The 27,561-nt window shown below is 32.3% G+C and overlaps 1 protein-coding gene across 5 annotated transcripts in view; it reads right to left on the bottom strand.

The window, feature by feature from the left end:
- The window catches only part of LOC101963893 (mediator of RNA polymerase II transcription subunit 23), a 62,989-nt gene that overhangs the window by 32,627 nt on the left and 2,801 nt on the right, over positions 1-27,561 (bottom strand). For 4 of the 5 annotated variants that reach the window (XM_078019119.1, XM_078019116.1, XM_078019118.1 and 1 more), the window contains exons 4-22: positions 27,208-27,332; positions 26,285-26,396; positions 24,688-24,786; positions 23,651-23,752; positions 23,195-23,264; positions 21,850-21,962; positions 19,841-19,936; positions 19,266-19,283; positions 13,987-14,187; positions 11,964-12,107; positions 10,369-10,514; positions 9,130-9,375; positions 7,469-7,611; positions 5,932-6,106; positions 5,162-5,325; positions 2,822-2,946; positions 1,628-1,833; positions 1,358-1,538; positions 273-443 (exon numbers count right to left, since the gene is read on the bottom strand). In XM_078019119.1, coding sequence (XP_077875245.1) covers positions 273-443; positions 1,358-1,538; positions 1,628-1,833; positions 2,822-2,946; positions 5,162-5,325; positions 5,932-6,106; positions 7,469-7,611; positions 9,130-9,375; positions 10,369-10,514; positions 11,964-12,107; positions 13,987-14,187; positions 19,266-19,283; positions 19,841-19,936; positions 21,850-21,962; positions 23,195-23,264; positions 23,651-23,752; positions 24,688-24,786; positions 26,285-26,396; positions 27,208-27,332 — 2,637 coding nt within the window. The remainder of the gene's footprint in view (positions 1-272; positions 444-1,357; positions 1,539-1,627; positions 1,834-2,821; positions 2,947-5,161; positions 5,326-5,931; positions 6,107-7,468; positions 7,612-9,129; positions 9,376-10,368; positions 10,515-11,963; positions 12,108-13,986; positions 14,188-19,265; positions 19,284-19,840; positions 19,937-21,849; positions 21,963-23,194; positions 23,265-23,650; positions 23,753-24,687; positions 24,787-26,284; positions 26,397-27,207; positions 27,333-27,561) is intronic. The other variant, XM_078019117.1, reaches the window with a different exon arrangement.

Below are 27,561 nucleotides of genomic sequence, written 5' to 3'. Positions count from 1 at the left end.
GGCTCATGCTAAGTACATTCATTGTTCCACCGAGCTATGACCCTAGGTCCAAAGAAGAAATATTTTAAATTATACTGCTTTATACCTTCTTCATTATATAAATACTCAAATGTCTACTAAAACTCTAGTTTCCATATATTCTTTGTTCATTAGACTAGAGTCAGTTTACTTCCATATGAACTAGAAAGAAAACAGTAGAACCACAGAGAAAACAGCCAAATCAATTAAGCAAATATCTAAGTATGGCTTTAAAAACTAAATAGAATGAGTACCTTGTGATAATTCATGTGCTTGGTATGCCAGTCGTTCTGTAGCCAGTGCTCTGGGGAATTTTCCTTCACAAAGTCACTTACTCGATTTCTAAAGTCATTTGGTTTGAGTAACAGCAACTGAATTATGAAGTAACAAACCTGGGCTTCATTTCCTTCATGACTGCGCATGGCCTTTGGAGAACAACATAGAAACTGAATGAAAATGCCCAATCTATGCAAAAGCATTGCTCTGCTACTTGGTAGTCTAAATTTCCAATACAGCAATATCTATCATTAGGATTTCCTTAGATGTCTAGTTTATCACAAAATAACCGTCACCTAAGTAAATGTGTGATCTCTTATTTTCCTGGCAATATTTTCCTTATGTCTCTATTTTACCCTTTTATTTTACTGATTTATAGATTTACCTTGTTTCCTCTAAAATATTATAACTATCTTTACATTTATGTTCCATAGCTAATGTCAAAAAACTAAGCCAACTGAAATATAACCATTATAGCAATTTTTAAATGTGCATTATTTTCAACCTGATTCAGTCTACTCTTCAAATTTTGCTTAAGATAAACATTAAGTCAGGAGACAAGAAAATATTTGGAGAATGTTCAGTGACTATGACTGTAGTTAAAAACTGTAGCTACCAGAGTGAAAAGAAATGGTTTTATTAGCTCTCTGCACAGAAATGCAGTAATTTTTTACTACTTGTAACACCTAGTGGGAGCCACTCAGTGTTTAACTGTTCATATTTTACAGTATCATAAGACCAGGACCATATTTCTACACTTGCTGTGCATAGAACAGTAGTTATCCAAAACACATTTATTAAATGAATAAATAAGAAAATTAGAAAAACTCTGATTTTTTTAAAATGAAGTGAAAGCAATGGTTGATTGTAATGGAAATCCATTCAGTTCTCTGAAGCAATATTGAGTAGATCAGTACAAGATCTATCATCACACACTTTGAGAGAATAAAAAAAAAAAAGAAAAGAAAAGTATCCAAACAAAAAAAAGTATCAGTCACACACTTTGAGAGAATAAAAAAAAAAAAGAAAATAAAAGTATCCAAACAAAAAAAAGTATTCTTACCAGGCAGAGAATTAATCTGTCCAATGTAACAATGTTATATTTCCATACCATGTCATTAAGAATTTCAATGCACTTATTAAGTTGCTGACCTCCCGCTGAAGTAGAAAACTCATATACCAGGAAATCTGCAAATGTTCTCACATGGGCTACCAAGGCCCTGGCTCCAATTCTCTCTAATACTCTGGAAGGTACAGAGTAAAAAATAAATTCTATTGCTATATGGATATAATGGTTTGCCAAATGGAATGCAAATTTTGGTTCTTGGCTTACCTGTAGCCAATCTGATTAATATGATCTGTGTCCAAGAGCATTTTCCAGAGAAGACAAAGGAAAAGAGGAGGAGAGCCTTGTATGGAAAAGTGGGTAATGATGTCATTTTCATTGGTCATAGACTTCCACTTCCTATACTCCTCTTCAACATTTTTTTTCAGATTAAAACGACTTTCCTGAGGTACATTATTTTGTTTGAAGAATGCCTGAAAGGAACACCAAAAGTTTTTCACTGGTTATAGTAAAAAGAAAATTGGACATGGGGTTAAGAAACAAGTTCTAGATTTGTTTTTCACATTAATAAACTAAGTGACCTCAAACAAGTCAGTACTTAAGGGCAGAATTGTATCTGGAAATTATGTAGGCTTAACTAGATTTTAAAAAGGTTCCTTTTCTGGAGATTTCCTAAACAGAAATTCCAAGCAAGTGTGAATTCAAGCTTTCCGCAATCATATGTTACTAATCTTAGAAGGGGTAGAGGGATAAGAAAGAAACATATCTACCCTTTGGTTATACATCTTAGTGTCTCTATAAGGAAGAAAGGAAGATCCACTACATCAGACTCCTCAGAGTGTGGTCCCTAAACCATCATAGTAATTACTTGAGGTAAAATATTTGTGTAATTAAGTACAGTGTCACCTGGATCTTGCAAAAGAAATTTTTAGGCCCTATCCAGATCTACTGAACCAGAAACTCAGCAATGTGTAGCTTAGCAAGCCCTCCAGGTGAGTCTAAAAGTTTGAGATCCACTGCTATAGTTCTACTAGAAGTCATGAAAACAAATGTTCATAATGCCTTAAAATTTCCTCTTAAAAGTAGAATACAGATTGATCATAATAGGTACATACTTTTGCCATGACTTAAAAAAAATTCAGTTAAATATAGCATATATGCACTCTATAAAACTCCATTAGATTATATTTCTCTTCATTTCAATTCTATGAGAAATTTTTTCATGTTAATTTGTGAGATTCTAAAAATGTTAATTATTAAGATGAAGCCATAACAATTAAATTTTCAGAAACATGTCAGGTTCTAGAGTAGGATGAGAGATTCTCAAGAGATTCTGGAAACAGAAGTATATTAAAAAAGAAATTATCTCTGGATGTCACCAAGATTAACTCCCCAGAATGACACTGTGAATGAGAAAAAAGATTTCATATATACCCAATATGGCATTCAAGACCAAATTACCTGTAGTGGGCCTGGAAAACAGCTAAGGGTATGTGAAGCCCAATTATGAGGAGTAAAACTCATGATGGTCTGAAGTATGTCTTTACACCAAGTTCCCTGAATTGAATCAGAGCCTGTAAAAAAATCTAAACATACACAAGTAGATGTAATCCAGATGTAAGTGATCATCATATCCATAACTCAAAGATATTATAGAGAACATAATAATTATGTACATTCAAGAATCTCACCACAGTGTATTCATTGCTTCCCTAGTTACGCTCCATTTAGGGCCTAGATTTTCTGAGTTTATGAGTAACTTGGATAATCACATTAGGAACTATGCACAGAATTAGTGAGGAGATGACATCTGAAATCTCCTTCTCACTCTTTCTTTATGGGTTATTAGAGTACCAGCAAAAGAACAGTGGAACAGGCCACCACTACTATTCAACACAATGATTTACAAGATTTTATTGAACCAAAGGAAAAGAACTGAGAAAGTAGATGTCTTTTCTGGTGATTGAAGCAACTATATACTATATGCATATATATCTTTAAATCAAAGAGTCTTATTTTATATAAAATAATATAGTTTGCATAAGTATATTTGTGGTTGCTAAATTCAATACCTTTTTTTTTTTAATAACCATTTGGAAAGTGTGGCCTGCTGATTTTTGGGGATCCCTAATGTTCTTTCAAGGATTGCGTAACATCAAACCTATTAAAATAATAACACTGAGATATCACTGGCTTTTTATGTGTCAATGTAAATATTAAGGGTGCAAAAAACAATTTTGGTAAAACTGCTGTTTCTCAGTACAAATAAAATAGACCACCAGACTATAAGCCAATAGCCACTATATTCATCACAATAATTCTCAAGTGATTAAAAAAAAGCAGTGCCAGTTTCACTTTAGGTTATCATCAATAAGTTACAATATACTTTTTTTTTAAAGTTACAATATATTTTTTAAAAAGCTTGCAGAAAGGATTTTAAATGTACTTAACACAGAGAAATGACAAATGTTTAAGGAGCTAAATATGCCTAACCTAACTTGAATATTACACAATACATACATATATCAAAACATCCTGATACTCCATAAATATGTATAATTTTATGTGTCAACTAAAAGTGACTTTTTTGACTATTGTTGACAAAGCTGTAAAAAAATATTAACTCTCAATGTATTTTTAATATTCTATGTGAATGGGAAGCATGAACAAAGTGTTACAAACTACAGGGTATCTTGAGGTAAAGTATTTGTGTAATTAAGTGCTGAGTTAAATTAGCTGATTTTTTTCATGGAATTTCAATTTCACTTGAAAGAACATCTGGCATAAAGCTATAATTATTCAGTCAAAGCTGTAGTAGACATCTTCTTGGAAATTAACAAATGATCCTGTTACTTCAAACAAACAACAGTATATTATCAATGATAAAATTTGATGTTTCAAGTGAAAATTAGAATATGGGAAAACTTCTCTTCAACACCATGAAACAGTTTTCCAAAACATGAAGATTTTCTTATGAAATTTGTAGTGATATTAACAAATGTAATTTGCTGACACCAGATAATAAATTATGTTAACATGTGCTAGAAATACATAACTAAGTGAACCAATATTTTCTAAATGACCAATTTACAAAATTAGAAAATTCACATGAATTATTACTATTCTTCAATGTATAAAATAGGCCAATGGATTATAGTCTAACAATGTATAAACGTTAACTGAGAGGGTTTTGGATTTCACATTGCAGTTAACCTTGAAGAAACTATCATGTGTCCAATTTTGCTGTAATGTCAAAGAATACTCACAATTATCTGAAAAAAGGTATTAAAATACTCTTCCCATTTCCAACTCTGTATTTGTGAAAGGCATACTTTCTCCACTTACTTTAATTAAAATAACATTAGCATATCTAAACAGATGAAATGTAGAAGCAGATGTGAGACTCCTGCTATCTTACTTCATATCAGACACTAAAGAGTGATGCAAAATGCAAAACAATGGCACCTTTTTCACTAAAATCTTGTCTATAAATAGACTTTTGTTTTCATAAAATATTATTACTTATGTTCACATGTAATCAGTTTATTCTTTAATGAATTAAAATTTTTCCTTTAAATACCTTAGATAGTAAATATTCATAGAAATAATCCATAAGTAATAACTCTTTGGGAATTCAAAAAGTTTTTTTCTAAGATTACAAAGCAGTCACAAAATCAAAAAACTCAAGAACCAGTACTTTAAAAAAAAGTATGTTTTTAGTATGTTTCCCCACAGTAGTCAGAAGAATGACACACTCTTTTATCTGCTGTGGTTCATTGCAGTTAGTACCATAAATCATACCTGTTACATGAGTTGCTCTGGCTAAGGTCAATATCAAGGCTCGGTTCAGTTCTTCAGATTCTGCAGATAATACTGTTTTGGGATCACTAAGGAAACGTGTAAACTGTGGCTGTACCTCTGAGCTACCTAATGCTGTTATAAGCCTGAGAGCGGTGCTTTCAACACTGAAAAAAGGGCCAAGAAAAAGAAAAGTGAGGAAGGTGCATATATAAGTTCAAAATTAGGAAATTAAACCTAATTCTAGGTTAATTAAACTGTAAAAGCATTATATGAGAATGAGTGTTGCTTAATTTGTTAAAAAGATCTGAGGTACCAACTTTTAAGAGTGAAAATCATCTAACATTTTCATATATTTGAAAAGAGATAGTTTGTAGCAAGTAGGACTAAAAACTTTCACCTGGATTTTGAAAATTTTGAAAATTAATCTATTTGAAATGTACTTTCAGTTAAAACAAAATCAAAAATGTTAATTTAACCATAATTTCAAGTACATTTAAATCCAGTATTCTAAGGCGATAGGTTAGAACATAATAGTAAAGGCCTTAAAGTACTCAGTTTTAGACCAAAGATCCTGAAGCAAGGACTCAACTATCCTTTTCAATTTTTATTAATAAACCGATCCTCACTCCTACACTAGAAATACCATACTTCAGAAGAAGAGGAATTTCATGACAAATGAACTAAAAAATGATAAGGTGAAAGATCAATTTCTCCATCTTCAATTAAGTTTCCTATAAATCTTAAGGAAAGGAAGGCTTCACCAGGCTCACCAAAGATGGAGTTGATTCTGATTTGTTTGTGCAACTGCAGCCAAAGTATGAAGATGACTCAGGAGCTGAACTCTGTAATGAGGCTGAATGTGGTGCATCCGGTAGCTGAACATCTCAAGAAGTGTATGCAGGATCCCCCAAGCATGAGACTTGAAAACAGTTGGTAAGAGCTGACCTGGAGCAACAAGATAATTTAAGGTATGCATTAAAAGATATTTGAAGAAAGTCACACTGGGTAAAATGTATGTACAGATATGATCACAAAGATACATGTATACACAATGATCATGAAGACACACACACATATACACATGTATATTTTTCATTTCTTCTCCTTATTTTCCACTTTATTGTATGGAAAAATATCTAGATCTTAATTATTATACCAAGTTAATTTTTTTTCTGGAATTGGAAAAAAGAGATTCAAATTAATCTGGGAAAATGAGACAAGATATGAAAGATAATTATTCTAACCTTCCTCACTTCTTCTAAAAATTATTTTCAAAAAGTTTTAATGTTCCCAATTTTTTGAAGTATGTGGTTCACTTTTCCTTTTTGAGTGCTGGTGACAGAACCCAGGGCCTCATGTATGCGATGCAAGCAATCTACCACTGAACTGTGTCCCAAGCTTAGGTTTATTTTTTTTTAAAACTATTTTTTAGTTGTAGTTGGACACAATACCTTTATTTATTTATTTATTTTTATGTGGTGCTGAGGATTGAACCCAGAGTCTCACACATATTAGGCGAGCACTCTACTGCTGAGCCACAACCCCAGCCTCTAAGTTTATTTTTTAATACCAAAAATCACATCACATTCTCCTTTGTTTTCTCCTGTCTCTCAAGAAAGTTAGAATCAACTCTCAGTTATGTGGAAAGAGTTATTAAATTTAAATTGTATTGGTAAAAAATTAGAATCACCATGAATCAGAAAAAATACTTCTAATTAGAAAATATTACTTAGAACTGCTAACAACTAACAGACATTATATCACATCTTTTGCAATGAAGACTAACTCCTTACTCATTGCCGGTAAGACTCAATACCCACCATAGGACCATACTATTGTCTTTAACCAGAAACCACCTGCAGGAGGACATGGATCTTATCTATCATCCTTCTCACTGCAACCCATTACACTTTTCTTTCTTCTTCTTTTTCTTCATTCTTTTAAAATTATACGTGATAGTAGAATCCATTTAAAAAAAATTATACACTCATGGAATATATCTTATTCTAATTAGGGCCCCAGTCTTGTAGATGTACATGATGGTGGGATTCACTGTGCTGTATTCATATATGTACATAGGAAAGTTATTACCCTTTTCTTATAGTTTAAAAATATAATTCATTCCCCTGACTTCACAACTCCTATCCCTTTTACTTGGCTGTGGTTTTCTCTATAATATGCAGTAACTGACACATTGCACATTTCACTTATTGGCTTTATTGTCTGTTCCCCCCAATATCATGGAATAATACCCACTGAATTAATGAATGAGTTAACAGTTAAAAACACCAAAAAGTCCTGTCTTACTGATAAATCCTTTGATGCCCAAAGACTCTATTTCCATATAGACCAATAAACGACTGTAAGTTTCCACTAGGGCTGGAGCCAATGCCACGCTGGACTTTGCATGAGCAAGTTTTATCACTCTCGTTGCAATGCTGTGAATAAGGCTGAATATAAAAAAGAAAAGAAAATAAAAACCCATACTATTTAAATAAATTCCAGTGTTACTATATTTATGGGTTACTCAACATTATATCTGAACTGACATGATTTGAATGGACTTGACTCATTTGACACATTTAGGTTGTGCAGGACACTTGGAAATGATGTATTGCACAAATGGTAACAACTCCAGTTTCTATGGTGCTTTCTGGCCAGGGGTGTATGTATTTTCCACATGCATCAAGATCCCCCTGCTCATAAAAAAATAAATTTTGGGTATAACTCAAACGAGCATGTATGATACTTCTAGTCTACTTTCCTTTTCAAATATGTAAATAACTACAATTGAGAAATTAAGTAACCTTTGTCACAGAATTAATAAATCACTGCTAAAACCCAAGCTCAAGTGGCAGCACCATGAGATGGAACCCTGATTCTCCATTGTCCTCAGTCTCCTCCACGAGCACATGCTTTCATGTGCACTGACATCGGGCTTCTCATTTTTCTGTGCAAGCCTTCACTCATCTACATTCTCAACTTGGCTCCTTGAGGCACTTGAATTTCTAGAAGCATACCCAATAGAGCCTTTTATCTTTTGAAAAACATGACAATTCGAAAAACAGTCCTATTAAAAACCTTAAAAATTTTACATTCCTGGACCCAGCAATTCTACTTCCAGAAAATTACTTAATAAAAATGTAATTTAAAACACAATTTAAAAGAAAATAAAATTGTAGATGGTGAAAAGACTAAAATAGTTTTCATCATCTTCTTTAAACTATGAAGACATTGCAAAAAAACTTACTGTCCAACAACGTGGAAATGGTTAAATCATCATTTAAAGTTTCATAAAAAGCTTTTTTTGTAACAATTCAAAACATGCATTTGAAAAAATATGGACCTGAAAAGGTGTCTGACTGATTTTAATTGAAAATACAGAATTATAAAATAGCAAAACAAGGGGGCTGGGGTTGTGGCTCAGTGGAAGAGTACTCGCCCCAGCACAGAAGGCACAGGGTTCAATCCTCAGCACTACAGAAAACAAAAATAAATTGAAATAAAGGTGTTGTGTCCACTTAAAACACTTAAAAAAAAGTTGGGGCTAGGAATATAGCTCAGTTGGTAGAGTGCTTACGAAGAGTGTTTGCCTTGTAGGTCAAGGCCCTGGGTTCAGTCCCCAGCACCAGAAGAAAAGAAAAACAACAACAACAAAAAACAAATAGCTAAACAAAGAAATTCATGTATTTATCCACAGGAAAAAGAAGACTAACAATATATACAAAATAATTCTACAATGCTTATCTTTTATGGAAGGATTATGAGCAATTATTTTCTTTGCATTTATTTGTACATGCTAGAATTCCTATATAATTAACATTCATTTTGTATCAAAATATATCTAATTATTTTTTAAATGTGCCTGACCATAAAACACATACATACAATCATGAAACCAAGGTTTGTCCTATACTGGTATCAATTCCCAGACATGGGGCAAAAAAAATTAAATAAAAGGAATATACCTCATTTTGGCATGAACTGTCAATGAATCCAGGAGGTTCATTGGTAAGGGAGTTATAGATGCAGAAGCCAAACAGCTTGTTCCTGGGAGAGGTATTCTCATAATTCCATTTCCATAAATAGTTTCTACCAGAGCTCCCATGGGTAATGTAAAACATTCTGAATTTGTAGAGTATGCATTACATAACAGGGCAATCTTATAGTCATTCATCTGTAAACTTTTATTTCTCAGACTCTGCTGTAAGAACCTAAAAATTCACATTCATTAAACAGGAAAAAATAAAAATAATTTCCATGAAACTGACATGAATTTTTTAAAAGTTCAGTTTTATGCAACTGTCTACTAATACTATCTCTATTACCATAAGTATTATAATTTCTTTCAAATATACTGTAGACATACACACAAGTTTGGTTAACACTTCAGAAACTTGAATGATTAAAATTTAAACAATAATATTTGTTAAGTATATACTACGTATACAGCAGTGGATTAGGCTGTTTCAGAGAACTAACTCAACAAGTCCATTAACGAGCCTTCTATTTCTTATTTATCTGCTTAAACATAATATATGACTTCATTATTAGTATCATATAGAAACAGTATTTTGTAAAATGAAAGCCACAGGAGGCATTGAGTATGACTACCCTAGGTCTCTTACAAAGAGATTTACTAGTCCTTTCAGAAAAAGTTCTAGGAGGGGAGTTCAACTATTCTTGGAACCTTGCACTGAAGTACTGTCCTATCTAAAAAGGACACTTTCTCTTAGTCATCCTACCTTTGGAAAACATATAGGGAACATGCTAGCCATGCCAGCTAGATCAGTTCCATCAGTCTTGTCAGCTCAGGGAGTGAAAGATGTCCCTGTCAGATCATGCTCAAATCCAAAGCATTTGAGAAATTTTGAAATATTTTCACAATAATAACAGCTAAGATAATTCAATTAAATAAAAAACTTTAAAGTAAACATGTAAAAGCAAAGATCAGTCTTAAAAATTTTTAAATTCAGCTAAACATACAACAGGATTGATTAATCTTCTAGTTATTTTCTGATGCAGTGACTGGTCAATTTCTCTTGCTCTGACATACATATTAAATATTTACTCTAACCTTCAGTGAGTAGGGATCATTTCCAAACTTCACACAAATACTGAAACCATTTTAGCCTATACATACATATTAGGCTATAATCCACTATCTAGTAAACTGAAAATTAACAATCAAACAACAAATAACTTACTCATGGTGAAACTTTAGTGAATGAGGTATTGGAATTTGTAGTGTGGAGTTGTCATTTTGGGCTTTTCTATTGAGATGAATCCAAATACAAGTCATTGCAAAGGCATGAGTTGACTGGGGTTTGTTAATATCAGGAACTGGGATACACTGCAAAATAACAATTAATAACAAACAACATTATTATTTGCATGTTTTAAACTTGCCAACAAAGTAACAAAAGTTCATAAGTTCTCAGGCAAGCTTTTCCTTTTATCTCAAAGGATTCTCAAACAAAAATCATTTAAAAATTTTTATTTTTTTAAAAATTAAACACATATGAAATCTTACTAAATGTGATAAATGTGTGGAAAATATAATTTCTAAGTCTCATAAATGCTCTTTTCAATTGTTTATTAATTAGTAAATAAAAACACAAAAATCATACACAAATGTGTGTAGAGTACTATGTGATATTTGATATTTGTATACATTGTATAATCAGGTTAAACATATTTCCTTGAACATTGATCATTTTTTCAGGGTAAAACATTCAAATTCATTCTAGCTTTCTGAGATATACAGTATACAATCACCATCTGTAAAAACACTACTATGAAAAAAGCAAAAAATTTATATAATCTGAAGAGAAAACAGAGGATATGTAAACACCCTACGGAGCAAGAAAACACCAAAACTTCTTACTCCTATCTAACTGCAATTTAGTAGTCATTGTTCAACTTTTCCCTGGGCCCCCTGAAAGCATATGTTCTTTTTGGAACATATAAAAGTCTAAGAAATATGAAATCTAAATGATTATCATTAAGCATATTGAATATTAAATGGGTAAAATAACAGGAAGTCCAGAACTTGCTTTAAAATTGTCTAGAATTAACAAAAAAGGAGGAAAGTTGAAATAAAAGTATTTTTAGGTGATGGGTACATGAGGGTTTACTGTTCTATTTACTCTACTTTTGTATTTAAAATTTCCCATAAAAAGTGTTTCTAAAGAATGGCAACCACAGAAATACACCATATTTTACTCAAATATTTTATATAATAGAACAGGAGGTGGGGAGTAATGAGGCTCAAATGACAAAGAAAAAATAGATTTTAATAAGTACTTTTGTTACTGGCCATTTAATGATATGTACAGATTAACACTGTTAGTGCCTTTTATTTGTATTTATTATTTTTGAGGCAAGGTCTTGCTATGTTGCCCAGCCTGATCACAAACTCTCAGGCTCAAATTATCTTCCTTTCCTTCCCAAGTATTTGGGACTACAGGCATGTGCCACTGTATCTGGCTTTTATGTTAGTACTTTTTAAAACTGTAGACATTTTTTGAATGTAGAACAAATGCTTGCTATACTACTTATTCAATTGCGATTTAGAATAAATTTTTAGAATCAACCTAGTTCAATTTCTTTATTTTAAATAAATCAACTAGTATCAAAAGAGACTGAATGCCCAATCCACGATCACAGTTATTTACAGAAATAAAGAGAAAAAACTCCCCCAAATCCAGTATTCTTTTCATAAAATCACAGTAAAATTCTTAAATATAAATTAGATGTAATTATTAACTCATCACATTGTTAACTACTCAGTAAAACTTACTTCTTTTTCTGGGTAGAGAAGATCAAAGAGCTTCATGACAGGGAGAAAATCAGCTAGAGCATTTTTCTGAATACTTCCAGAAATGAATTGTAGGAGAACCCACATCAAATGATCTCTGCCTTTGATTAGTCCTCGCCCTGCTAACTGTAAAAGATGTTAAGTACAAATGTACATACAGCTAAAGAGTCGGGTGTAGAAAGTTGTGGGTTTCCCCCCCTAAAAAAAGGAGAGAAATGTTGGTATATTGGTTTAGATCTTAAATGTACCCTAAAAATCCATATGCTAAAGGCTTGGTCCCCAGATGATAGCACTGTTTTGGAGATGGTGAAACCTTTAGGAAGTGTACCTAGTGGAAGAAGTAAGTTAGGTCACAGAGGTGAGCCCTTGAAGGGGATACTAGGTCCTCAGCCCCTTCCTCCTCCTTTGCTTCCTGGGTGCCATGAGGTGAACAGGTTTCCTCCGCTACACATTCCCAATCATGATACACTTGCTTTGCTGCAGGCTGAAAGGTAACATGTACTGAAACTGTGAGCCAAAATTTATCTCTTCTCCTTATAAGCTATTTATCTCAGGCATGCTGGCATAGCAATAAAAAGCTGACCACACACATGGTTTTTATACTAGAAATTCAATATCCAACTTTGGTGTTAAGTATCTCTTCAGTCTAAATTCAGGACACATCACAAAAAGCTGGCTAAATTATTTTACTATGATAATACAAGTCTCCTGTTCAAAATAATTATGCACATTAAAGATTCAATGTTTTAGAGCATAATTTAATTGATCATGTGTGCGTGAGAATCAAGCTCAATATAGGGTAATTCTTATTAAAAATATCTTATCAAAACATCATTTATTATACCAAAAGATCTTTGTTTTAAATTTAAAATCTTTAAGGACTGGTTATCAAAAAATATTTCTTCTTACTATAGAGTTTAACAGAAACTAATTGTAGGGAGAGGGGTATGGTGGTTAAAGAAATTATGAATGATATGCTTCCAAACAATCAATGCTATGGAAACGTTACAAACATTAATGTTTACTTTATTCCCATTCAACATGCCTAAAACTTTAAAGCTTAAACCAGCTCTTCCCACAAATTTATTCTTCCACTTGTATTTACTTTCTTGGATTCACTGTCCTTGCCTTCTATCTGTAACCAAAGTGGAAACCAGTGAGGCAAGCCTCACCTCTCACTCCCTGCTGTCAATCACCTAGTCCTATGCAACCTCCTCAGCATATGTGATCTCTGGCTCATCATCTCTATCCTGGTGTAGGCCTTCAGCATCTTTCACCTAGCCCACTGCACTATCTCTTTTACTGATTTCATTGCTTCTACTTTTCACCCCACTCGTGTCCAGTTTACCATCTTTCTTCATGGGGCCATTAGCAGTAACTTTTCCAAATTAAATATGATGCCATTTCCCACCTCATGGCTACCAAAAGAAACTCTAAGCTCTCAGGGCTGCATAAAGTTCTCTACATCTGTCCCTGCCTTCCTCATAACATCAACACTTCCTTCTTCACAGTCTTCTTTTCAGTTCTTACATACCTTTATCCTTTTCTAAATGATGATCTTACTGTTAGGAAAACCTTCATTATCTTTCCTCTTAGCAAATTTCTATTCATCCTTTAAGTGTTAGCTTAAAGCTCTCTTTGATAGAGGGCTTTACTAGGGATGATTCATTCCTACCACAGGGAAACATGCTTCCATGATGCCAACTATTAGATTACACTCAAGTTGTTCACACATGTATCTTCCCCACTACTGAGGTGCTTCTTGAGTGTACTAAAGTGGCTTTTCATCTTTTATCCCCTGGTCCTTGCACTGTGAATATGCAGAATGAATGAATAGATCCAGTTTTCATAATGACAAGAAAGTGAAAAGTTAAAAAACCATAAAAGTGCTGAACTGAACAAAAATTAAGGCTCTGACTTTTGCCATTGCTGTTAGTGCCCATGCCAGTCTAAAATATATTTATTAACAGGTATGATGGCTCTGACTAAAAGACTTGGTACATACCTTCTGATGAAGAGAAAGGACCATATGTGGGAAACTGGCAAACTGGAAAAGCACAAAGAAAATGAGCTGACTTGAAAGATGCTGCCACAAGAGTTGGCTTGTTCCCCCATCATCAAACTTCTCCTCGGTCTCGGACCGCTCCATGGCATAAACCACCAGATCCACCAACTGGTCCTCCAGCACAGGGCAGCGCTGCTTGTGCTGTAGGGCAGAGATTAAATACAGTATTCCAAAAGCCTCCCGGTTAGTTTTAGAAGTAACCAGTTAATGGGCATTAATTGTACAAGAGGCCGAGAAGCATGGAATGAAATTGAAATTAAGAAGTTAAGGTTAGATTTAGTATATTAAAGCTGCATCATGTCACATTATCATAGAGGATGAGTTTCATAAAAAAATCCTTTTCAAATTTCCCCTCAAAACAGACTACTACTAATTTTTGACTTCTATTATTATTATTATCATTGTTTCAATTTGACAAAGGCCATCACACAGTCCAAAAATTTCACTGTTTATCCTTTGAAAAAAGAACATTTTAAAAGGCATATGAAATAAAACCATCAGTATTAATTTTGTAATCCAACTCAAAAGATTAAAACCTTGAATTTTCAAGGATCAAATAATGACAAAGAGCAAATAAACCAGTATGTGTATCTATTATTTTAAAATAACCACTACAATTTTACACTATCTTTGAATACTGAGGTAAACTTAAATAGCTGACAGATTACTCACTGTTTTTCAGTGAATAGAATAATCCTGATACCAGAATGGAAACTTTCTCCACAATAAAAATAAAATAAAATAAAAACACTCAAAAATTAACCTCTGCTCTTCCCCCTTGAAAGCCAAACATAATGCAGCTTTAATTTTAGAGTAGACCATTTTAAAGTCTAAAACAAGAAAAAGAATTGAGTTTAAACACTAACAATGAAAATGCAACTTCCCTTTCTAGAGGCAAAAAGGTTTGTTTTTTAAAAAGTGATTTTAAAAATATATTTTTACCAAAAGAAGTATGATAAGCCATATTTTAAAAGCCACTTCATTTTTCCTTTACAAATATGCTGTATGACTTTGTAGCAGGCTGTTTAAAGCCTTTCTAGAGAATATAATTACTAATATAACTTTCCTCTAGACTTTAGATAAAATAATCACTCTTTTGCCATGAAAAAGGGATATGATTTCTTCAAATTTAGAGAAAAAATGCAAAATGGGGACAAATTTAGAAATAAACAAAACATAATGAATCGCATCCCCTCTTTTGCATGCTCTTTGCCAGCTCCAAATTGTAAAGCTCCAATATAGCTGCACTTTCTTAAAGCATGCAAATAAAACAAACATCTACCCCAAACGGTAAGCATCAATGGTTGTTTCATATTTTTTTTTCAAAAAACACAATGCCATGATCACAGTTCAACCACATTACAGGTTTACAAATAGCAATATTAACACCACCAGTTGAGACTACAGTACTTTTCCTCCAAATGTAATTGTCATTATGAAGCAGAGCAAAGTGCAACAGACAACACTACAGACTATTTCTTAAACCAGCATGCAAAACTACTGTGTACAGGGCTTGAAATTCACTAGTTCTGCCAACCACCAACAACCTAAGAAATGTGTCAGACAACACAAATTTAGAGTGAGATCATACAAGAGTCAGAAAAATTTGTGAAAAGAAATAAAGCCAGGATTTCCAGTAGGAATTTTTCACTAGTGATGGGAATTTGCTTCTAGTTTGGAAACTAAATAATTTGTCATCTATTTCTCCATTCATGTTGGTCATCCATCAATCTACTTCAGGAAAAAAGTATAAAGTAAATAAAACTGGTATTTAACACCTGAGTCACTTTCGAGTTTCCCTTTTTAGTATTAGCTATTTGTTTTTAAAAACTAGATTGTCACCTACATGTTTTTAGGCATGTCATCATAAGTCATTTATTTAATAATTTAAAAAGAAAAACCAAAAATATTAAAATTTTGACAATGTATAAACAGTTACAGTTAAAGCTGATGGTCTTTCAATATATGCCATTATTCAAGATTATCCCTAACTTTTCTGTTAAGAATTAAATCCAAACAGAAAACTCTGTGGTACCTCATGTCTTATTATCTGATGGGAGTAGAATATCCAATAGGATTAACTATAAGTTTCCTAGACTTTTTTGGTTAAAACCAAGGATATTTCTCAAAACAATTTCAAAGATAGTCTAAGACATGTTGCTTTGTTTCTCTGACAATTTTGGTAATAACTAAAAAGAAAGGTCTGAACTATAAAATGATCTATATTGCTATTCTCAAATAAATTTTTAGTTTTTTATTATTAAAAACAGGTACATTAAATTATTAAAAACTAATTGAATTAAAATAATTATTAAAAAATAAGTACATTAAAAATTAAGACTTTACCATACATCATTTTTACACAGAGGAACAAATGAACATTTTCCAGGCAGTTTAATGACCTATGAATAAAAGTTAATTATCAATCACTAGGGTAAGATAATTCTGCAAGTCAATAGATACTATTCCTATTTATAGTTATGTACATCTTGCTTCCTGAAAGTGTTGGTAAATGTAAGCCTTCAAAATACTGACATATAAAATTTAGTATTTTAGTTTACATACTATTTATATGCATACTTAGTTAAAACCTGTTTTAACAATAAGAATATCTAAATCTAAAAACAATTTTATTTCTTCACAATAGCCCAAATTATACTGAAACTTTATTTAAAATTTCAGCTTTCACAACAGCTAAAAACCAGGCAAAAGCATTAATAAGCTCTACCTATATCCCTGATTTCTTTCCAACCCTATTTAAGCTGGTAAATTATAATGTTTTTCGTCTTAGTATCTCATATCCTGTACTGAGTGGTACTTAACATTTTTCATGTTACAGTTCTGGTACTGCTTTTGCAATGCAAATTTAATGTACAGTACTTAGGAGGGCTTAATTCTAAATCATTATTATAGTATTCTTTCTCAATTTTAAAGCAATATCTATTCAGGACAAGCTAGGAGGGAAAAATCTCTTTTCAGTGTCATTTATCAATTCTCTGCTTTAACCAAAGAAGCTACCAATCAGAATCAGATTCTTACACCAGTTAATAACTTCCAAGGGAAACTGAGTGATTAGTTTGAGATAAACGGTCATATGGTACTAAGAGTTCATACCCACTAGGTATAAGCTTCAGGAGCTGAGATTTATGATGCTTTTATTCAGTAGGAAAAAAAATACAAATTCTCTCATTCGAATACATAAAACAAGACTGTTTTACTGTGAATTTAAGTCCAACACTACCTGACAGTCATAGAACTGGGCTATTTATGACCTTCTGAATATGACCAATTTTAGAATAATATAGCCCAATTCCTACTGGAAAATGCAATATGGACAGGTCTTTAAAAAGTTTCAAGCTTTAAGTAAATTATTGTGTTACCAGAGAAAGGACAAGAAAGTATAGTACAGGATATAGTTCTGTAATGATAAAAGATATAATAAGAAGACTTGATTATTTTTAATCATATGCTTCTTATACTGTGTGTTCTATTTTGTACTCTTCTTTCCAGTAGGTAAAAATAATATATCAAGTCAATTCAGCATATTATCTTCCATCTACAAGTCCCCTCACTACAGTTTCCTATGAAAACAATTACTGATGAATTGTGAATTTTTGACAATGTTTACACTACAGTGGGACCAATACTAATAATGTTCTGTCAGCATTTCCATTATAAACTTTATTTTTTATGGATTTATGTCTTAGTCATAAACTTTTTTTAGGTTGAAACTTGTTATTGAAATAATCAGATCAGAAATACTTTTCTCTGAATTGTTTTGTCAATTTACACTTTGAGCTGCCCCCAAAAGAAAAAAGGGTATGGATAGCTAAAGATATCTGGGGTAAGGTACTTCAGCTCAAATGACCATGGGTACATTTATCCACCAATCTGTAAAAAAATTGAGTCGAGTATGACTTATAGTTCATTGCAAAAATTATTTTATGACATAGCATGATGCTAGCATTCTTCCAAAGTTAGCTGAATACTTACCTCTAACTCAAGTGAAAGTTGACCAGAACTAATAACTTGATATTTAAGAAGTTAAATTGACAGATTATATTGAGGTAACTATCTGATACTCTAGTGGTGAAGCAGTTTCATTTTCACATGTACAAAGGCTTGTCCAAACAAGGAAACTTGGTGAATTTTTCAGAAGAAAAAACTTAAAATAATAAGAGAGATATTGCTACTAGGGTGAGGTTTGGCATGCAAAGTTTCAACACTGAGCAAGTTTTATGGCCAAGCTATATGTCCTTAAAAATAGGGCTTTATAAATGGAAGCACTGGCACAACCTTCACTATAGTATTGCAAACAGTAACGCTATTTTATATAACCTAGAACAAGAATGTCTTTTTAAAATAAAAAAGCTGGTCTATTTTAATATGTTGGGCTCAAAAATTTTTAACAAAAATAATTGGAACCACTATTTTGATTAAAATCTCAAAGGTGAAAAGTCCTGGAACAGACTTGGGACTGCATAAGAGTTTGGCTTGTAAAGTATGGCCATAGTGTTTATTCCCCCACCATAAGTGAGCTGCAACTGAGAGGAGCCCACTCTAGGAGGAGGACACATCTGGCAAAGATTGACAAAGAAGGGTGTTTGTCAAGAGGTGTGGGGTCACCTAAGAGTGTGACATTTCTTTGTCAATCCCCATGTTTCCAAAAAAGAATTCCCTGTATAAAGCTTACCACTCCAACTTTTAAAAGCAGCGTAGCTCTATTAAAGTGCTTTTATCTCTTTTTGTTTTGATTTAAATTTGTTTTTAAGACAAAGCAACGTAAGTTTTTCTTTTTGTTTGTTTATTTGTTTGTTTTAATAGCCTGGAAAGAGAGGCTACCACAAATCTTTCCATCTCTGAAAATTCCATCAGGCTAGCTTTTGCTCTAAATTATGAAAATATTAAAATGGAGTGGGAAGAAAAAATAACCCATCAAAAAGTGACAGGCTTTATTGAGTGCCAGGTGTTGTCTCTCAAAAAAATAAGAATATTTAAAAAAACAAACACCAAAAAAACAAAAACAAAAACAAAAAACCATCCACCAAAAATAACTCTCATATCCCAAGAAGTTTTTATTTTTTTTAGTGGCCTTGGTCTCAGCATGGTCCTGCCAATTTCAAGCCCCGACCATACACGTATTCTCTAAATGGAATCAGTGGCTACAAAGCGGCCAGCGTATCGTTAGTCACAATACAACAGTAAGGTTGTGAACATACCTGAGCAATGTTCAAGGTCTAGAGCATTGGAGGATGGGCAGGACAAGACAGGACAGAACAAAAATAAAGGAAGAAAAAAAGAAAAGACAAAACAGTGACTATGAGGCCAGCCTCAAGGAACCCAGAGTCAGCACAAACCCTCCCACATGTTAAACCACCAAAACCAACAAAACACACATCAAAAAAAAAAAAAAAAAAAAAAAAAAAAAAACCAGCAAAGAGGCCACACTGAAGATACCAGGGTCACAAAAATAGAGACCCAAACAAACAAAAATGTAAAAAACTTTGGTTAAGTCATGTGTAGGTTTCTCTGGCAAAAGGTATACTTGAAACTGGCCTTATAGAAAAAAAAGCAATGCAAAATAAACCAACTTTAAAAATATCTCCTTTTTAATTTAAACATTTTTAAAGCAATATATAAATAATAAACAATATACTGTTTAACAAACTGTATACTAAAAAAAGTCACCAAAGAGTTCTTAACTGTTTTGCTCAGTTAGCTATAGCGAAGAAAAGAGAAAAGAATAGTGCAAATTCTATGCAGATTTTACTAAGTTTCCAGCATAGTACAGTACCTGCTTATTTAAACCTAGCATATTGCAGACCATATCCCTGGAATAAGGCTGCTCCAATACATATCTCAACAAAGCAGTCTGTGGTTCAAATAGATCCTTTAAAGAAAATAAAAAATAATTATTGCTTCAAGATAAACATAAAGCATTAATGCAAATGATCTGAAAATGAGATTTTAAAGAATCCTCTAATGGCACTTGTTACCTTCCCACAGTAGGCAGAATCTAGTGGAAAAAAAAATTATAGGATTTTAGTGGTTATAGTCAATCTGTTCTCACCATTCATTTAAAAACCACGGAGAAGAGACTTGCTGTAGGTCATACAGAGGGTAAAAATAAAGATAACAGGTCTTTTAATCCCCTTCCCTAGTGTACATCCCCCTCTACTTTCCTGAAAAAATAAAAGGTGAACAGTTTTCAATTTTAGAGTCTCACAATGTCAATTTATATAATTTTTTTTTCCTATATGATGTCTCTTTAGAGAAACATCATTAAGATCTTTGCTTCCTTTATGTAAAAACCTCACAGTCAATTTTCTAAAGTTTCTAAGAATATAAACAAAATTTCTGAAAACCAAATCTAGTTTACAATAATTAATACCAAAAGGTACATTTTAAAAGTAAAATATTTTTCAGAGTTTAAAGCTATTTTTCCAAATGACTAACATGAAAGTTTATTCAATATGCCTTGAATATAAAAGGATCAATCTCCTGGTTCCCTAATAAGATTGCCAAGATTACTTTTTGGCACTTAAATATACAAATTTTCAGAGATATAGATGAATTTGTATTTGTTAATTTAGCTGGCCTATACCTAAAATATATTAATTTTAAAATGTTAACATTTATTAAATATAATAATTTAGGAAGATTTCATTCTAAGTTTATTCTAACTCTTCCATGCATGCCAGACTGTTTTTTGAGTAAGTTTTCTAGAGTACATCATTTTTTATGTCTATTTTGTTGAAGACAATGTGTTAATACAGTAAATGGAAATTTTATTTTAAGTATTATTTGCATATTGTTAGCTTGGTTTTATTTTTTATAGGTCTCTTGGCAGGAAGGAAGGAAGGAAGGAAGGAAGGAAGGAAGGAAGGAAGGAAGGAAGGAAGGAAGGAAGGAAGGAGTACTTTATATACTGATTTTTAAGAAAATCTTTTAAAACTTCTGCTATTATAATTGTGAGGTAAACAAACAAACAATAAAACCCCTAGCAATAGTTACTACAATAAATCTCTTGAAATTTTCTTTTCTTGTAAATTCACTCCTATTAGGCTGTAGTCTCTCATTGCACCCCAGCTACCAGAGTCTGATCCTTTTTTCATTTTAATAGTAAAATATCTGCAAAAAGGGCATATAAACATAAGCATTCACTTCAAGTACTAGTGTTTTCTTCTTTTTTAAAATAGTTGGACACAAAACCTTCTTTCTTTCTTTCTTTCTTTCTTTCTTTCTTTCTTTCTTTCTTTCTTTATTTGTGGTGTTAAGGATAGAACCCAGGGCCTCACAGGTGCTAGGCAAGTGCTCTACTGCTGAGTCACACCCCAGCCTCTCAAGTACTAGTTTTAAAGGATTTCTTGGATCATTTTTAAACAGAGTAGTCAAAGTGACTGTTTAATGCAGAATATTTTATAACAAGAGTTGGTTTACTGTGGATAAGAGTTGTAAGAGCAACTCTACACCCCAAAAAAGTAATCAGTCCAATCTTCAAGACTTGCTCACTAAAGTAATAGTTTAGGAATAATCAAATCCTGGTTATACTACTTTTTTAACTAAGAATCACTTTAAAATTTGTGTGTTCTATCAAGTATTTACAGACCACAGAAGCACAAATAAAACAGCATAAGTGGTAGAATATATTTGGATGATGGAATGACATGAAAAACCATAAATCTTTGTACAATATTTACTTGTTCAGACCACAAAGAGACAATGATGGCATCACATATCTTACAATCTAGATGAATACTGTTAGATGGACCAGAAATTTAATATAATTATTTAACAACATACCTTATCATATGGCAAAAGGCCTTTCAAAGGAAAACGAAGAGTTGCAGGATCCAATTTCCATGAATTACAAATAGCACCTGAGTTATTTACAACTGGTAGAAGACTGCAGCGGCCTGTATGTAGCACAAAAATGTCTTAAAGTAAATGTGAACATAGCAGTGTCAGGTCCTTCATTCACTCCACAAATATCTAAATATCTATATATGCTGAACCAGGTACTGGTTTAAAAATGGTTTTTAAAATGTCTTAAAGAGACTCAGTGTAGAAATATTTTTTTGCCCTATATTTTGTCCAGATGGATGAAGATCAATTTGTACAGGTCTTCCAAACTCAAAATGTTGCATTTTGTCCAACAGAAGTTAGCCTGCCATCTCTTTTCATAAAGTTTTACTAGAAAAAAAAGCAGTATAATGGCAAAGTTGAATAGTTGCAAGACTGTGTAGCACAAAAGCTTAAAATATTTAAAAGATGGCCCTATATCAAGTTTAAGAACGCTGGTCAAGAGTCAATATGATTAACTTTATGCAAGATGTCCCTAGAAGCTTTAGATGTAGCATCAGTTCATATATCTGACAAATGAGTACTGTCACCTAAATATCCCACAAGCCTGCCTCAGACTCAACATGTCTTAAGTATAACTCAACATCATCCTTTTCAAAAACTACTTTACTTCATTAAATGACATCAGTGATCACGCAGTTATAGAACCTAGAAGCCTCAGACTTATCTATCTAGTTTTTGTTTGTTTGTTTGTTTGTTTTTTTGCATTTCTAGTGTCTACATAGTACCTGGCTCACAGGAAGTGATCTATACTTGATCACAGAATAAATATGATCTATATTCCCAGAGAGCTCTAAGGCCACCATAATTTTTAGAAAAAGTATACGTAGGTGTAGATTTGTGCACTATATAGATTGCCATACCACATGGTTATTTTTAAAAGACCAGAGAATCAAAACAAAATACTAGAAAATGGAAAACTAAATAAATGCAATGAAGGACAAAGGTGTTAGTGACAAAGGGTCATACTCTCATGACTATTTCACAGAAGGATAGGTCTGCTGAGTTTTCCAGTTGTTCTTCAAAGTTCTTTCTAACTACCAAGAAACACAACTTCTTTTAATTTGAAACTTAAACCCATTCCACATAGTTGCTTTTTCATTCCTATAAACAACACAACAAGTACTTGAAAACAAGTATAAGGCTATTATTAAGCTCCTAGAGAGTTACTAAAATGACAAGCCATCTACACATGTATGTATAAGAAACTATCTTTCAGCTTTCTTCAACAATCAGATCACTAAAAATCAGGTACTATTTAGTATATTTTAAATTACAATCCTACCACATATGGAGTTTATCCTTGCCGTGGGCCTGAAGGTATCTACAAAGTCTGATACTAGGTTTCCAAGTAACTAAGAAGAAAGAAAGAAAGAAAACAAATAAGATCAAGATTACATGTAAAGAGTTAATTAATGCCTAGAACATGATAATTACTCAAAGATTAGCTCTCCTTTTTATTTCCTTCCAAACAATTATTTACCTGTTCGTCTGTCCATGAATTAAACCAAGTCACACCACAAATCCTTAGCCATTTGATGTAACTGTATAGTTTTTTAACAAATGGCATAAAAAATATGTCAAAAGTTCAATGGGGAAATGAAAGAAATACATAATGACAAAAAACTACATATTATCTGAGGATAAAAGTAAACACTTTAAAAAATAAGCATAAAAATAATAACATGTACCTATTTTTGATTAAAATTTCTTTTAAAATTTTGGAAAATATAAAATTTACCCAGTGTGGAAGTTTTCCCTCAGGATATAGTTTCCTGATTTCTGTGACTGCAAAATAGGCTGGTAATAAGCAGGCATTTCTTTCTAAGATATATGCTATAACCTAAGAAAAATAAAAGGGCAACATTATTTTTGACTAGTCACACATGTAAGCTCTTTAAATACAACAATGGCAACAACAATAAAGGACATTAAAAAGTAAAAAGACTTGCTGGGGATGTAGATCAGTGGCAGAGCATGAGGCCCTGCGTTTGATACACTAGCACCACCACCAAAAAAATAAAATTAATTTTAAAAAAATTTTTAAATTACTTTTTTTGGGAGATGTTGATCAAAGGGCAAAGCTACAGTTAGATAGGAAGAGCAAATTCAGGAGACCAATTATACAGTGTGGTAACTATAATAATAATATATTATATACTTAAAAATTGCTGAAAGTAAATTTTAAACTATTATCACTACAAAAATATAAATACATGGGGTAATCTATGCTGAACAACCTGATTCAGTCATTTTACAATGTACACAAACAATTTTTATTTGTTAAAAAAAAGATATATTATTTCATAGACTTATTGGGTTCAGTGGTAACATGAAGGAAAGCCCTTAAAGAACATCTAAAAATGAAGAATAATAAACAATAGAATGAAATGTTGACTAATAGTAAATACCTTAAAACTGCTTTAAATATTCATAGATTTAGGAGAGCAATAGATCAAAATAGCAATTCGTATGAAATAAGTTACAAATCAAGAAAATCTTTTAAGTCATTCATAGACTGAAGATGTTATAATAATTTTAAATACTTAAATATCTATAGTGTTGTTTTTACAATTAAAAAACTTAAGTTAAAATTTTAAAATTCCTTTTGAAATCTAATAAGATTGAAATACCATCTTTAAAAATAAAAGTAATTTTGGTGGGAATGGAAATAAAACATTCTAAAATTATCATAAATTTAAAAGCATAGACCCAAACAAAACTTTTTTAGGCTTTTTTTGAGGATATGATCAATGAATTTCAACATGTCTAAATTACCTCTCTTGCTGCTAGCAGCTGCTGTACAACAGCAGAGCTCACTGTATTAGGAATTGTCAAGATTTTCTCCAAAATCACTTTTAAGAGATCTCGAACACCCTGATAAAAGAAAAAAGATACAGACTGAGTAATATCCAAGTGTTAGCTAAGACATTTAAAGGTTTCAGGATTATGTACTCCTTTTAAGGTCACACAACTTCTTATAATAAAAAAAATTTTCGTAAGCAGAGTTAACATTTAAGTCCATAATGCTAATCTTAGAGAGGAGTCATGCTTCAAAGTGAAAATCTAAAATATCGTCTTGCAATATAAAGAAAGTCACTTATAAATAAAAATTAATTTTTTTTTTGGCCCTCAAAACATTAGAGGAGTTTCTTACTATTACAAAGGTCAAAAAAAGCTTTGCTTATGTAATGTACAGAAATATATTTGAAGACGTTGGACATAATGGAGCATGCCTGTAATCCCAGTGATTCAGGAGGCTGAGGCAGGTTAGTCTTGGAAAGCACTGGGGATATAGCTCAGGGGTAAAGCAGCCCTTGATTCAATTCCCAGTATCAAGAAGAGAAAAGAAGAAAAGAATTTGAACAGGTCTTGAAAACACTCTGAAACTGTGGGTAGCAATTATAAGCATTCTGGCAGATGACTCTATACTCACTGCTTTCAAAATATTGCAGTTTTATTCCCCTTCTTACTGTTCAAATACCCTAATTTCTCAAACATATCCAACAAAGCTTTTCTGTTTATCTCCACATATCTACCAGTTGCATTATCTGATATACAGAGAAGAAATTTCATTCCACATGTATTTATTGAGTATAAATTCTGTTTCCAAGTTCTAAAGATAGGGAATACACACAGAAGAATAATGATAAAATACCATACAAATAAACAGAGGGCAAAAACTGGTAAGCCTGAGTAAAAATCAAATAACCAAAAAACCTACTTAGAATTAATTTTGTGTGAAATAATGATTTAAGCCAATAATCATCTGTTAGATCATAATTTGATAAGTCATTTCAGATTGGAGAACAAGCAGACATAAAGCATATGGTCAGTTATAGACAATTTTTGGAAAAGAACACTTCCACGAAGCAAAATGGCTTTTGCATCTACAGAGCTCCTGAACTATATTATAAAATGCAACTAGAGATTGTATATTGTTCTTTGTCAAGAGCAGAGAACTGAGAATGTTAGTTAAGAAACAACGTTAAGTCCAAGGGAAATTAAGGTGGAAGTGAAGCAAGGCTTGTTTCCTTTATCAATTAATGCCCACGTCCATTCTCAGTTCCACACATCCCTATTCTGTGCTCTTTATATTCCAATATTAGAAGACTAGAGGCATGAAGGAACACAAATTCTGCTTTGTAACTTCCCTACTGCATTGTAAAAAAAACATATTAGCTACCTGTATCTTAAGAATTTTAGAAGAAAATGAAGAAAAGTTGGGAAAAACAGAATAATCTTATATCCTTAAAATAGGCACATTATGTAAATGCTCTTGCTTTGTTTCTGTCATTTGAAAATTGTGTGTATGTATATACTGAAAAATTAATTTTGTCTGTAAACAACTTCTTATAATTAAAAAAAAAAATACCTTGTAATCCACTCCCCCAATGATTTTCCGAACTAGTTTAAATGTTAAGGCCCAAAGCTGTGTTCTTTCCCATTCAAGAGTGTCAGAGTTTATGAGAGATTCACAAACCATCCTATGGAAAAAAAAAAAAAGAAATACTCATTTCAGGTACAATATGTAATTTTGAAAGTTTACAAATAGCTATAATTTGTGTACTATAGGTATTATATTTATCATATCAAATATATTTCATGAAAGTGCATTATTACTTAAGTATACTTTTTAGATCATATATAACACTTTATATTGTTACATTTATTTTTGCTTATATAAAAAATATACCAAGTAGAAGTACTATTCACCATATTTTTATGAGAAATAAAATTATCAAAACTTTTGGTTGTTTACCATCTACCAGCTAGTGGCAGACTGTATTTATCCAAGATGGTGTGCAACAAGATTTTCAACCTCACATGCTCTTCTGAAATATAACACTAATTCTCCTCCCTTGGAGAGGTAGAGGAAGGGTCTACAGTTTCTCTCCTTAGATCTGGATAGGCCTAAAACTATGGCCACAAGGATATGGGATAATTTCTTTTCCTAAACCTGTTTTGCAAGCTTTCTCTTAGACCTCACAAGCTGTGAGAAAGTTCAGGTCACAAGGTGAGGGCATGTATAGGTTCTGGCTGAGAATTCCAGAGGAAATTTCAGATGAACATAGAAGTATCTGTGCAGAAGCATTTGTCATAACTCCAGCCTTAGCCACATTAAAGTATAAGTATGTAAGAGACTATGAAAAAGAGCTGCTTATTAATTCCAGTCACTTGAGCATCCTCATTTCCTTCTTTATTCCCTTATCTTTGTACAAGAACACCTTAACTAATTTCCCAAAATGTATAAAGAAGAAAATACTTTAGGTTGCTCACACCCACCATTTAACATACCTGGGTGGAAGGAGACCAGTTTCAACTGCCATTGCTAAGCAGTCATAAAGAAAAGAAATTCTTTTAGGACTATGCTGGCCATGAATAAATTTAACAATCCACTGGATACATTGTTCATGAGACTCCTGGAAAATCAGAAAATTATTTTAGGTCTAAAATTACACTTTATAACTAATAATAGATAATACTACACCTGGGAGTATATCAAGACTATGAATGAAATACTTCATTGTGAAAGTATTTTCATCTATCATGAAAAATATTTTCATCCACTTACAGATGAAAAAGCAAGATGAAAAAAAAGCAAGATGAAAAAATTCAGACTTATTATTTGTTAAATTAAGTGTAACATCT

This window comes from Ictidomys tridecemlineatus, chromosome 8 (genome assembly GCF_052094955.1).
Source record: "Ictidomys tridecemlineatus isolate mIctTri1 chromosome 8, mIctTri1.hap1, whole genome shotgun sequence".
In the NCBI taxonomy this organism is placed as follows: domain Eukaryota; kingdom Metazoa; phylum Chordata; class Mammalia; order Rodentia; family Sciuridae; genus Ictidomys; species Ictidomys tridecemlineatus.
The sequence above is the reverse complement of the archived record's forward strand: the minus strand, read 5'-3'. Positions and strand labels throughout refer to the sequence as shown.